The sequence below is a fragment of the Schistocerca cancellata genome, chromosome 5 (genome assembly GCF_023864275.1).
Source record: "Schistocerca cancellata isolate TAMUIC-IGC-003103 chromosome 5, iqSchCanc2.1, whole genome shotgun sequence".
In the NCBI taxonomy this organism is placed as follows: Eukaryota; Metazoa; Arthropoda; class Insecta; order Orthoptera; family Acrididae; genus Schistocerca; species Schistocerca cancellata.
In genome coordinates, this window is record NC_064630.1 from 531,067,033 (window position 1) to 531,081,498 (window position 14,466).

Sequence of the window (14,466 nt, forward strand, 5' to 3'; positions counted from 1 at the left end):
TGCACATCACTGCACAACCCTTCCTGCAAAGCTGTGGCTACATCTTCTACTGGCATGGGATCAAATGTTTACCTCCCTCTGCCACACTGTAATTCAAAAGAACCTGTCTTTTCAAAATTTTGTAATCATTTTCTCCAGACCTTTGGCAGACACTGGACCAATGTTTTTTTTCATGCCCTCCAGTGTCCAGAAGTTCTGCAGTGCTACTGGTGCAAGTCACCATTCTTGTAAAGGTTTCCCAGCAGTGTGTGATTCTGCACTGAGACAGTCACGCCGAGTATCTCCGGTGCAAACTGAGGAACAGCCATATACCCCGCATCTTTTACTTTGCATATTCTGCTGCTTTCAGCACCATCTTGTGTTAAAATTTTCAACGGAACTGGATAAGACCATTCGATGGATACCTCCATCACATAATAACTATCAATGCTTCATTGGTGCAGTAACAGCAACAGCTAAAAAGTGTATGCCAAGAGGATACCGAAAATAATATGTTCCAGGATGGAATGAGGAAAGTGAAACACTGTACCAATACTTCCAGCAAAGTGGTGACTCAGAGATAGCTACGGAACTATTGTCCAGCTTGGACATGTCTCGGAGGCAGAAATGGGCAGAAACAGTCAAAACTATGGACTTTACCCACTTGAGCAGGAAAGCATGGAGTCTTCTGAGAAAACTGGGAGGAAGTGCACCAGCATGCAGAAAAAATTCCAAAGTAACACTAGACCAAATTGCTTCCCACATCATTACTACGAGCGCAGTTCAATAAGTAATGCAACACATTTTTTTTCTCGGCCAATTTTGGTTGAAAAAACCAGAAATTTCTTGTGGAATATTTTCAAACATTCCCGCTTCGTCTCGTATAGTTTCATTGACTTCCGACAGGTGGCAGCGCTGTACAGAGCTGTTAAAATGGCGTCTGTAATGGATGTGCGTTGCAAACAACGGGCAGTGATCGAGTTTCTTTTGGTGGAAAACCAGGGCATCTCAGATATTCATAGGCGCTTGCAGAATGTCTACGGTGATCTGGCAGTGGACAAAAGCACGATGAGTCGTTGGGCAAAGCGTGTGTCATCATCGCCGCAAGGTCAAGCAAGACTGTCTGATCTCCCGCGTGCGGGCCGGCCGGGCACAGCTGTGACTCCTGCAATGGCGGAGCGCGCGAACACACTCGTTCGAGATGATCGACGGATCACCATCAAACAACTCAGTGCTCAACTTGACATCTCTGTTGGTAGTGCTGTCACAATTGTTCACCAGTTGGGATATTCAAAGGTTTGTACCCGCTGGGTCCCTCGTTGTCTAACCGAACACCATAAAGAGCAAAGGAGAACCATCTGTGCGGAATTGCTTGCTCGTCATGTGGCTGAGGGTGACAATTTCTTGTCAAAGATTGTTACAGGCGATGAAACATGGGTTCATCACTTCGAACCTGAAACAAAACGGCAATCAATGGAGTGGCGCCACACCCACTCCCCTACCAAGAAAAAGTTTAAAGCCATACCCTCAGCCGGTAAAGTCATGGTTACAGTCTTCTGGGACACTGAAGGGGTTATTCTGTTCGATGTCCTTCCCCATGGTCAAACGATCAACTCTGAAGTGTATTGTGCTACTCTTCAGAAATTGAAGAAACGACTTCAGCGTGTTCGTAGGCACAAAAATCTGAACGAACTTCTCCTTCTTCATGACAACGCAAGACCTCACACAAGTCTTCGCACCCGAGAGGAGCTCACAAAACTTCAGTGAACTGTTCTTCCTCATGCACCCTACAGCCCCGATCTCGCACCGTCGGATTTCCATATGTTTGGCCCAATGAAGGACGCAAACCGTGGGAGGCACTACGCGGATGATGAAGAAGTTATTGATGCAGTACGACATTGGCTCTGACATCGACCAGTGGAATGGTACCGTGCAGGCAATACAGGCCCTCATTTCAAGGTGGCGTAAGGCCGTAGCATTGAATGGAGATTACGTTGAAAAATTGTGTTGTGTAGCTAAAAGATTGGGGAATAACCTGGTGTATTTCAATGCTGAATAAAACAACCCTTGTTTCAGAAAAAAAATGTGTTGCATTACTTATTGAACTGCCCTCGTACCTCAAGAGTAACTCCTGACAAGAAACATACAAGACATATCAGACGACAGCTTCGGAACCTGAAAAAGAATGCATCTCCCTCATCTGAGTATACCCATCCCTTCACAGTTTCAGACATTGACTCTGGACTGTAGGACCTCAAACCTCTTAAGGCACCTGGATTCGATGGTATCCATCCAGAATTCCTGATCCATATGGGAGGAAAAGCTAAGAAATGGCTGGCAGAATTCTTCACTGACATCCTGCTGACTGGTCAACTTCCATCTGAGTTTAAAAAGGTGAAGATAATATCTGTTCTGAAACCTGGCAAACCCAGCAACAAGATAGAAAACTATCGCCCCATTTCCCTACTCAGCTGCTGCTACAAGCTTTTTGAAAGGTTAATATATAACAGAATAAGTAGTGCTATCTTAGAGAACGTTCCAGTTGATCAGGCAGGCTTCAGACCAGGGCACAGCTGCTGCGACCAAGTATTGTCTCTCACATCCTTCATAGAGTCAGGATACCAAATGAAGCAGAAAACATCTGTGGCATTTGTTGATCTAACTGCCGCCTTCGACACTGTGTGGAGGGAAGGCCTTATCTACAAATTTCTCTGCATCATACCCTGCAGAACAATGTCTCGACTGATTAACAGCATGCTAAGTGATCGGAAGTTCCAGGTAATCACTGGAAGCAACCTAAGTAAGGAGAGGAAGCTGAACAACGGATTGCCTCAAGGATCAGTTCACTCACCCTTACTGTTCAACCTATATCTATCTGATCTACCTGACACTTCGTCCAGAAAATACTGCTATGCCAAAGACCTGGCTCTAGCCGTCAAACACCAGGAAATGAAGACAACAGAAGAGATTTTAGCCAATGACCTGTCTGCATTAGACAATTACTTCAAAATCTGGAGACTCCAACCCAGTGTGAGTAAAACAGAAGTGTGTTGCTTCCATCTAAATAACCAGTTGGCGAACGTAAAACTGGAAGTAAATTTCAGAGGCAGAATTCTTCGTCACAATTGGAACCCAAAATATCTTGGTGTCATCCTGGATCGTACACTATGCTTCAAACAACACCTTCTTAACTTAGCTCAAAAGCTGAGGACTTGAAACAACATCCTCCATAAGCTATGCGGAACTACCTGGGGATCTTCAGCAACCACCCTGCGAACTTCAGCTCTGGGCTTGGTATACTCAAGTGCTGAGTATTGTGCACCTGTTTGGATGAATAGTCATCATACAAGGCTTGTTGATACCCAGCTGAATACGACAATGCGCATAATGTCTGGCACAATCAGATCTACTCCAGTTTATTGGCTTCCACTGTTAACCGGTATAATGCCTCCTGATCTACACAGATTGTACTGCCCTTATGAGAGAATTCCACAAGATCTCCAGGGATTCTAACCTACCCGTGCATAGCGACCTGCACTTTTAAATCACAAGAGACTGAAATCATGTCATCCAACTCTGTGCGATGCTGCTGACATGGTTGATAAGAATTTCAAACCTCTTGAAGAATGGAAAGGTCGGTGGGAAGCAGTGACAGATGTGCACCTGCATAACATCTTCTCAGGTGCTTAACTTCCAAGTGGATTCGGCTTACCACGCAAGACCTGGTCTACTCTCAACAGAATCCGTACCAGCCATGGGCAATGCAGGGATGCTCTCTTTAAGTGGAAGAAGCTGCCTGATCCAGCTTGTGACTGCGGGGCTCCATACCAGACTGTTCACCACATTGTCAGTGAATGCAGGATTCGAGCCTATCACGGCGCCAAAGAGGACTTCCTGCTAGCAACTCCAGATGCAGTGCGCTGGATTGAAGGATTGGATATTCAGTTGTAAAGACAAACTTAAGTTTCTTGTGTGTCAGTATGTACATATGTATATGTAGTTTCATGATATGTCTGTATTAGCCATACGCTAAATAAAAATGTGTTAAAATTTTCGTGAATTTTTGTTTCCATAACATTTCCCCCTCCTTTGATAATATTCCATTCAAATTTGCTGCCATTATGAGCAGTGGTTCTTTTATTTACAGCGTTTGGAAACAGAAACTTTAATTATAATCGCCCTATATATCTGCAGGAATTTTCCTTCTTTTCATCATTTTTACTTCCACCAGTTTCATTGTGAAAACATATACAAACTTTTGGCAGTATAACCGTCTTATTTATGACTATAATTTAAACATTCATCGTTTTAATAGACTCTTTTTTGGGCAGTCAATTACATTAAAGGATCCATTTTTAGGGTGCTGTACGTCAATCGACAAAAATGGAACCCTTTACAGTCCTTCTGTATCTCTGCCTTTTAAAAGCCCTTTTTCTCAGGAATGGGCAGATGTATCATTTGAAATTCATGGCACACGCTAAGGTCTATGTTTCCTTGGCGGTATACATAACTGAAGTTTCTAAGCCAGTGCAGTTAAAAAAGGTGGCCATTTATGTCACATATTTTCATACTCAAAAAACTACTCATCAAAACCTATAGGGTATTTCCTGTACAACTGGAATCACAAGATTTTGGAAGAAGCAAGGCTTCAAAGTACAACTAAAGAAAAAAGTCTGAAAACTGTTAATCTGTAATTATACTACATGAAAAAAAAATTTGCATTTCTTTTCCAACTGCCTGTCTGTTTGTCCGTCCATCTGTTAGGACCCCTTTATTCTTGTGGTCAGGTAAAGGTATCATGTTGAAATTTATTTCAAATACTAAGGTCAAGTGTCCCTCAGCAGTCTAAAAAATGTAATCCTCTAACTTAATGCAATCAAAAGATATGTCTGTCTACGTCACATATTCTGATACTCGCAAATACACTCATAAATAACAGGTACTTCTTGTTGACTATAATCATGGAATTTGGCAGGAAGCAATGTTTAACATTACAAGTAAAGGAAAAATCTGAAAATTATTAATTTGTAATTATGCTACAGGAAAAAAATATTTCTTTTGTCATTTGTTACCTGACTTCAACTGTAAAATTAAAACATTCTCACAAGTCTTGGAAATCATGAGACCAATATCATGCCAGTATCAGTGTTAATAACAGGCAAAAATCATCACAATTCTCGATTCTTGGGATGGATAACCAATCTATATACATAATTAACTTTGTACAGAACCCACAGAATGCGAGTCCTACCCACATCTAGCCAATTTTTTAAAAATTGTTTTCACATTTTCACTAGTTGTATTTATCAAGCTGCTGAAATATTGCGTAAAGTTTATTTGAGGAGTGTCTGTCAGCTATCATCCCAAGAAAGCTTTCAAAATCAGTTTTCATCACCTGGTGGTGGCAGGAGAACACTTCCTCCTACTGTCGATTCATGTGTAGATTTTTTTTATCCATCCAATTACATTACGTTTTCAAAAATTGGTTGTTTTTGTTGATGTTTTTCATGATGAGATTTAAATAATCAGCACATTAAATAAGAAATTTCTTTGCTTATTGAAAGCCTCCCAGTCTCTTGCAAATTTGAAATTAAGTTATTTACTGATTTCAAAATTTTATTTTCAATGTCTACATAGTATTTACATACCCACAAATCAATTTTTGTGAAAGAGGAATAATCACTGAGGCCAACAGCCTCCCGACAAGCTGCATATTCTTCACTAACAACATCAAACCAAGGGGGCTTCACAAATGTTCCTGTACGTGCTATCCGAAATGGAATTGTTTTACCTTTTTGGTACCCATGAACAGGTCCACAAGTGTCTGTAAAAGGAGTAAGCGTTATATTATTTCCAACAAAACATCCACTGCAAAAAATACATCATTACAAAATGTATTAAATATCAATATTCTCTTACTTTACTGTAATTTGACTTCATAGCTATACTGAGTCATATTTGTGGCATAACTGCTGCAGAAGAATGACTGAAAAACTTCTGTAGAGTCTTTGTGACAAATTTGGAAACAAACTGTAATTGATAGAAAGACATTCTAAAGTGTACAGTAGAAGAAATCCAATTGAACACTGAGTGTACACTGATTCATTAGATGCCGATATAAACACTCAGCTTTTTTTATGTTTCATGATGTGGAACAGCCAACACAGTCACAGAAAAAAATTAAACAAGGAGGGCAACGATTCTTCTGTTCCATGGTATTTCCATCCAAGTAAGAATTACTATCTCACTCTATCACAGCTTTCATTCTGCTGTCCAATTAGGATTAAGGAAATCATTCCACCCACTTTTCCACAGGAGAAGAATGAATTCATTCAGGTATCTATTTCAGACTGTTGAAGGCAGACTGAATAGCAACAAGTCACACGTTCTCCCACATGTAGTCAGTCTCATTATTTAAAGAAATTTCAAATTCCAAATACTACCAGCTGAAAAATGATATATGCAATGAGCCGCTATCGACAGAACAAAAAGCAAAAATATGGTGAGATGTTCAAATGCGACCAATACCTACAAATCAAAAACTATTGTGTGTGCACCAAAGTGTTGTGGTAAATCACATCAAAAGTTATTACATTCTCTGAATACACCATGCAATTTGTAAATTGATTGTGTACAGTGACTACACCAAATCTGAGACCTTTTCAGGTCTGTGGACAGGGAGTAGAAGACACTCTCAATGATTAATGACGAACAGGAGAAAAAGTATAATTCACTGGTTAATGAGAAACAGGAGAAAAAGTATAATCAACAAACAAGGAATATCCAATGGTGCTGAAAACATTTCAGAACTACTCTCAAATTTGGTATTTGTTGAAGATACTTAATGATATAACCAGTTCCACTTTAGAAATCCAAAAATGCAGAACACGGTATAATTAATTTGAATATCTTACAGAATTCATAAAGCAAGGGAAAACAGAAACATCAAATGAATCACATGAAATGGTTAACGGGAAATAATATTAGAATAATTAAAGGAATATCTGAAGTAATGCACAAGATCACTGGAAGGCCTTAGGCAGGAGCTTACAGTTGAACTGTGAACTCTATGAGAAAAAAATGGTGGAATAATCTGCAAATTTTAAAGAGAGAGTGAAAATTCCAGGATCAAACACAAATTGTCATGCGAGATGAAGTGCTAACACAGAAGACATCAAAATAATGGTAGGTGTGCTGGACAAAACCATTGAGAATATTAAAGCAGAAGAGGTAAGCTTTGGTTTGAATGCAGAACTACCATAGGGAATATGAACAAAGGCTGTGAAACTGGAAGGGAGATACTAATGGGTCTGGTCATTTATACTAATCTGTGTGTGAGTGGAAGGGGTGAGCAGGTACCCTGAGTACATTAACTAGAAAAAAAGTGATCGTTCAACAGCTATCACAATTTTCTGAGATGTTAAATGTGTGTGTGCACCATATGACAGTCAGCTTTGAGTGAGTGTCTGCTTTTCCTCATTTTTTGTTTGATTCTTCCATCTTTTGATTTTTCTATTATGGTAACTTTTTTAATTTTCTCATTTTCCTTGTCAGAACAAACCAGGAGAAAAAACTGTATGCTATCCCTAAGAATGTAATGAGAAGTTGACTTATTCTCTTTAGAGTTGATTGCACATTTAATATTTTCTCTCAGTTTTAATTTATAAGAGTTGAGTATACTTGTGCAGTGGCTGCAGCAAGATGAGCTACAATACTGGCTAGAGATTCTCACAGTCAATACTTTACTGAACGTCCAAATTGCCTGTGCATGAACTTACTAAATTAGCACTTCTGGTGCCAGGACAAGAATGCTGTCTCAACTCAGTTATGGTGGAAATTTGTATTCATGGCACAACAGCCAACAGCTATACTAAACTGCAGAACAATAAATACAAAACATGGAATTTAACATTTAGAATCAAGCAGAACAGGAAAATCACAAAAGGAGAGAAGACCAGGGTTTAACGTCCTGTTGACAGTGAGCTTAATGGAAATGCCAGCAATAACAGAACAGAATATAAGAGATGAACTGTGAAGAAAAGGTTTCCAAAATTAGCAGAAAAGATGCAATGCAAACAGGGACTAGGTGAAGTAAGTCTAAACAGGGAAAACTCAAGATGATAACATAAGTAATTGTGTTAATATACATTACACAGTATTTTGCGAGAAATGAAGCCAATATTGTTAATAAATATTTTCTCAGTAGCATCATTGAGTAAAATAACTCAGAAGGTGATATATTGTGTGGTTTCAGATTACAAAAGCTTCATCTGTCTACTTTATGATTTCATACATTTGCTTCACAGGTTTACTTTTTTTGTTGTTTTTTATGAATTTTATAGCTTTTGTCTACTAAAGTACAGTTTAACACAATAATCAACATCTGGTTACAAGGCATATGAATTAACACACTCATCTGCTCTTTCTTCCAAGCAATACTACAGAATTTGGCAGATAACTAATACCAAGTTATGGCTACATATGATATTGCTTTGAGGTGTAACAAACAATCCCACAAAATTTATTCAAAGTCATGGATATGGCAAGGGTTACTTTAAAAACAGTGTATATGAGATCAACACTGTTACAATGCATAAAATAAAAGAATATCTGATATCAAGACACAAAATATATTTACTCTTATATAAGAAATTTGCCATGTAACTTACCACTCTGAACAGTATTCTCTGGATCAAAGTAAGAAGGTCTCTCATATCCCATGACCTGTCCAAAGACTGCTCCAGCATCTTTCAGCTTTGGATAGATTGGTGACATTCGCAGTTTGCGACCAGTTTTAAACTCATGGAAAGGATAGTTAATACCATAATGCATTCCTGAAGAACAGAAAAGGGGGCTCTTGCAGTGCCATTAAAAATAACAGTTCTTTCAACAGTTTTCAAGGAAGGACAAAGTATTATGTTGCAGTAAATAAATGGTTAAGATGCTGTATAAAGTAGATAATCAAAACACATAAACAGGATTAAAACTTAAGATGAAGGTAGGACTCCACTGAGACACTCAGCCTGCCATCCAGGTACAATAACCACTTGTTGGCATCTGTGGAGCTTGGAGCCATGGGGTGAAGGATGCCATAGGGTTCACCACCTTCTCCTCCCCAGCCTCCATTGTATGTTTGAGTGGGCACTGACTGGACGTGGGTCCATATTGTCACGCTGGAGTGAGAGCAGACATTTGCAGATGTAAAGGTACTTTTCAAAGGCAGGAATGACAAAAGGACATGTCCACAGGGCACAGAACATTAAAACTTTACAAATAAGACACAACTTGTCAAGTAAGGGAATGTCTTCTAAGAATAACTTTCTTGGCAGCTGAGGTGGACCTCCTACTATGGGAATTGTGGGCATTATTCTGCAGTTAAGGAAGTAGTTGCAAAATAATTTCATTGGCCTGAAAAAGAATATCTGTTGGCCAATCAGATGCATGGTCACATCTCTGCAGAATGTTAGGAGAGAGACAACTCACGTGGGTGACTTTACTTTGAGACTAAAAAAGAGAAACTTCTCGGCAAGCCTTGAGAGAAGGAATTCCACTTTGAGACTCCAGAGTGATCACTTGAATGGGGACCTGGGTGAGACTTCGCTTGTGAGTGTCACTGCCACTAAAGCCAAACATTCTACTCTGACCACTGCCGAAAGACATACACCTCTCACCACATTCATGCTGCTTCAAGCTGAAGCTGCCAGCTGACTCCAGCAAGAATTCAGCCATGCCATCAGCAGCCCAACCATTGTCTGGTAAATGACTTGCACTACAGCACTCCCATCAGAGTCCTGGCAGTTTTGTTTGTCCCTTTAGCAACCACAATTAAAACCTCAGTAACAATCCTGAGAACCTTTTTACTGTTAACGGTTACATGATTGTCTTACTGTTAATGGTTACATCATTGTTTTATTTTCATTGGTTATGATGAAAAGTGGAGTAATATTTTCTCAAAATAAACGTTTGTGACAATTTACTTACATTCTTGCAGTTAGGGTATTCACCATTGCTGAAAAATGTGAAGTCCACATCATTACTGGGAAAAGGGTACTGAGTGTTTTTTTGAACCTGCCTTGGCCTGCAAAACTTCTGTTTAGGGTGTGTGAGGCTGGCAAGATAAAGCATCATGGCAAATTGTCCAACAGGGTTTCTTTGTTTAACGACACCCCAGGTAATTCTGCTGACACACACACACACCCATTCTGCTTCTTTGAGCTATCATTTATTGTCTCCTCCTGTGGGTAAAGAAACGGCTGTCTGGCAGTCGTTTTCAGAACAGCAATAAGTGGTTTTTTGAGGCGAAACAGTTTCTAAATAGTAAAAATCCAGATTTATACCACTAAGATTACCACCAAGTTATCCATGATTGGAAAAAATGTATCAAGTTGAAGGGTGTGTATGTACAGGATGATTCTCCCAATCACAGAGTTTGATGATGACAGCTTCTCTCTCTTTTTAAGGTGATAATTATAATTTCATGACCACCCTTCACCTGTGTTGGCTTTTAACAGCTGAGAGCCAGTTGTAGGCTTATTCACCTACATGTCCGTGTCTGATGTGGTTAGAGTTTGGGCCTTTTACCAGTTTGCTTGGATTAGCAGAAAACCTTATACCTTGTTAACAGACCTGTGATTGGAAGGCCATTTATGAACGTTAAGAAAAGGAGTGGAAGCAGTTTTGAACACTGTTGGTCTGTGTATTTTATGTTGCCCCATTCTGATTTTAGTTTTATTTATATGTTTTAACGTAACCTTCTTCCTTCTGTTATGAAAGTAAGTCTTCATCGATGAAAAGGGGTTCCGTTAATGGCATACAGAGTTCTGCTTACCAAGTACACATGTAAGTTTTGCACATTAAAGGCCTCGATAAGGTCACAGAGTACACAAAAGGATACAGATACTACATAAAGCATACAGAGTGTACAAAAAGCATACTTAGTTTTGGTTGCTCCAACAGGATTTTGTTTGTAAGGTCTTAGACATAAGTTCCTTGACAAAAGCCAAACTGGAAAACAATTAAAAAGTTTTGATCTGAAAAATGAGTCATATTCTATCATAGGCCAAGCTCTCAAAAGTCTCTGAAAAGCCTGGAGGCTGTGAAATGGATCGGTAACAAGTAGTTGATTGCTTAGAATGATTTTTATATATCGATGGTACTACACCAAATTTAAGCTTCTCTGCAAATATGCTTCAACAACTGACTGATTACAATGATTTTACACCTAAAAACACCCTTAACTAGAAGAATTGCCAGTTTTTGGTGGTCTGATGATTTTTGTAATCTTATTAAGGGCTGATTTTTTTTTTTTTTTAATTGGTATCTGTTGGTGGTGCAGGCAGTGTTTGCCAAAGTAAATCTAATAGTTCTGTCTTTCAGTGTTTATCATTATGAGCAATGTTTGTTGCTGCTGGGAGTAAATAATCATTCTATTTGCTGCCTGATGATTGTAAAGTGTAATGGCACTTTTGCCTACTTTATAAGGATTCCAAACACAGGAACAGTATTGCAGAATTGGCACAGACACTAAATGCTAATGCCTTGTCAAGCAACCATTCTCTTCTGTCATTAGCTGTTCATCTCAGTTCCCATGTAATTGTCAGATCCTATCATCTTCATGATGTGTCTCAAATATTTCATCCCAGGCCATCCTCTTCTTTTCATTGGCAGCACTTTCCCTTCAACAGTATTAATGATGACACAGACAGAAAATTTTATTGTTCTCTTTTCATTTCCTTTACTAATCTTCTCTCTTTGTTTACTCCCATTTAGACTTACAGGTTAGTTTTTCCTTTTGTCTAGCTCAATCATGTCTTTTTCTACTAAATCCACATTTCAGTAGTTTCAAGTAGATTCCATTCCAGTTTACTCAGCTTCCAACCTTCTCTTCCATAGAGCAGTGTACTCAATACAAATGATTCAGCACAGGATTCTCTGATATAATTTTTCTTAGTCTCAAATGGCTGTTTTGCCAGTGCAGTTCTTCTCTTCACTTCCATTAAGCATCTATTGTCCTCTGTGATTACACTACCAAAACTGTTTCACCTGATCAGTTCAAATGTCATCAATTTTTATATTGGTTTTAATTATTCCCATATTTTTCTGTTCTGTCATTACCTTTGCTTTCTGCTTGTTCACTTTTAATTTCCGTAGTTTAAGAATGTGTGATAGGACTTGCAGCATTCCATTAATTTCATTTAGGGATATCTGTAATTACAAGGGCTATTCAGAAAGTAGGGAACATTTTGGCATTAACAAGAACACTAAATACAAGAAATACATTTTACTATATACATCTGAAAGAGCAACTGACATACTACTTTTCCACATAATCACCAAACATATGGGGGCACTTATAATAGCGGTGGACAAGCTTTGAAAGACCGTCGTAAAATTCTGCTGCCTGAGACTTCAGCCAGGGAGTTCCGCGTCGTCATCAAAGTGCTGCAATGCAAGCCAGTTCTTCATCTTGGGAAACAGGTGGAAGTCGCTTGGTGCAAGATTGGGGCTGTAGGGCAGATGAGGAAAAATTTCCCATTTGAATGAATTAATTTAGTGCAGTTTGCTGTGTGAGATCGGGCATTTTCTTGCAAAAACAAAATTTGTGGTACCTTAGCTTTTGAGTGACAATTTCAAACAACAACGTCCTTGAAACTTGTGGGAAAGAAAGTGAAAGCTCCTTTATTGTGAAGCAACGGTTTTAAAGAATTGATTGATCGACTTTACTGACAAGATCGTCAATCACAATACTCAGACGTCCACTCTTCTCTTCATCATGAACGTTGGTTCAGCCATTTTTAAACCAAATGCACTATTTCAGGATGGAACATTCACTCATTACATTGTTTCCATACACTTCACACAGTTCACGATAAATTTCTCTAGGTTTTAGGTTTTTTGCCAACAAAAACCACATCAAAGATCGGACCTCACAACTGGCAGGATTTTAGATTGCAGCGCCAATTTCAAATTTGAATATCGAAAAAAAAAAAACCAGATGCCCAGAGAAGTTACCACTGTCACGCATGGATGCCAACTGAGCTGCCGAGCATGCACATACCAAAATATACGCAATCAGCGCATGCCTAGCGGCGTCAGACAGAAACGTTCCCTGCTTTCTGAATAGCCCTCATATCACAATGTCATCAGAAAATCTGATACAATATATCCTCCACCATTGTCTTTTATTCCTTTTGTCTTCATCTTCATGATCTGAATAGCTTCCTCAATGAACACATTAAATAAATATGGAGATAGAGGACATCCTTGTGTAACTGCTTTTTAACCCTGACCTCTTCCTCTACCTTAATGATGTATACACATGTGCTTACTGATGGTTATGTTCATGCTTTGGTCTTTCCAGTCAAGTCCTGTTTCTTCATAGTGCTAAAGAGGAGCTCCCAGTTCACAATGTGAAAAACTTTTTCTAAGTCTGAACATAGGATACCTTCTTCTATTCATATCCATCCATCCTGTCCAATAGCAATATTACAATGTTGAGTCACAGACAGGCACAACAAAAAGACTGATAAACAAGTAAGCTTTCAGCCAAGAAGGCTGCTTCCAAATTAGACAACATGCACACACACATGCACACAAACACATCTCACTGTTTGTGTGCGTATGTATGTCATCAAATTCAGAAGGAGGCCTTTTGGCAAAAGCTTACTAGTTTAGCAGTCTTTCTGTTGTGCCTGTCTGCAACTCAACATCTCCACTATATGGTGAGTAGCACTATATCCTTTTCATAATAATGACAATATTCCATCCTGGATTATTCATTATTTGACTTCTCTCCAACAGCATCCACAAGGCCTTACTTCCCTTGTTCTTCCGCCTTCTCCAAATCCAAATAGGTCTTCTCCAGTACACTTATCTACTTTTCCTTTTATCCTCATGTTAACTATATTAATAAAGTATTTTGGAGACTTGATAACATTGATATTGTTGTATAATTGGTACAGTCAACTGCCTTTCCTATTTTATGTATGGTAATGGTTATGCATTGTGTGAAGTCTTCTGAAATGACACCTCTTTTGTTGCAGTCATTTATTACTCTAAATAATTGGTCTTTCAAGTTGTTATCTGAAGTTTTCAGCAATTCTGCAGGAATGTCATCAGTACCGGTCACTTTTGTTTCTTTGATACTCTGAAGGACATGTTAAAATTCATGTCTCATTATTGACAGACATTACATTCTCATTGACACTCAATGATGTCTCCAATTAGATTACTTTCATTCTTGAAATCCCTATCATACAGCTCTTCCTTGTGTTCTAGCCAATGAGCACATATCTTGTAACTGTCTATCAGTGGTATACCCACTTTATTTTAACTACTACAGATTTTGTTCTAGGTTTTTACTTGAGAGCACTGACTTTCTTATAAACTTGGTCCTGTTTTCCTTTTTTTTGGGGGGGCTTTCTTCTGTCTCTTCAGCAATGGTTTTGGCCTGTTTCCCTTTCTCTTCTCTGAATGTGGTTGTGTGTG

The 14,466-nt window shown here is 38.9% G+C and overlaps 1 protein-coding gene across 2 annotated transcripts in view; it reads right to left on the minus strand.

The window, feature by feature from the left end:
• The window catches only part of LOC126187683 (pyruvate dehydrogenase phosphatase regulatory subunit, mitochondrial), a 97,684-nt gene that overhangs the window by 23,851 nt on the left and 59,367 nt on the right, over nucleotides 1–14,466 (minus strand). For both annotated transcript variants that reach the window (XM_049928918.1, XM_049928919.1), the window contains exons 8-9: nucleotides 8,649–8,813; nucleotides 5,628–5,803 (exon numbers count right to left, since the gene is read on the minus strand). In XM_049928918.1, coding sequence (XP_049784875.1) covers nucleotides 5,628–5,803; nucleotides 8,649–8,813 — 341 coding nt within the window. The remainder of the gene's footprint in view (nucleotides 1–5,627; nucleotides 5,804–8,648; nucleotides 8,814–14,466) is intronic.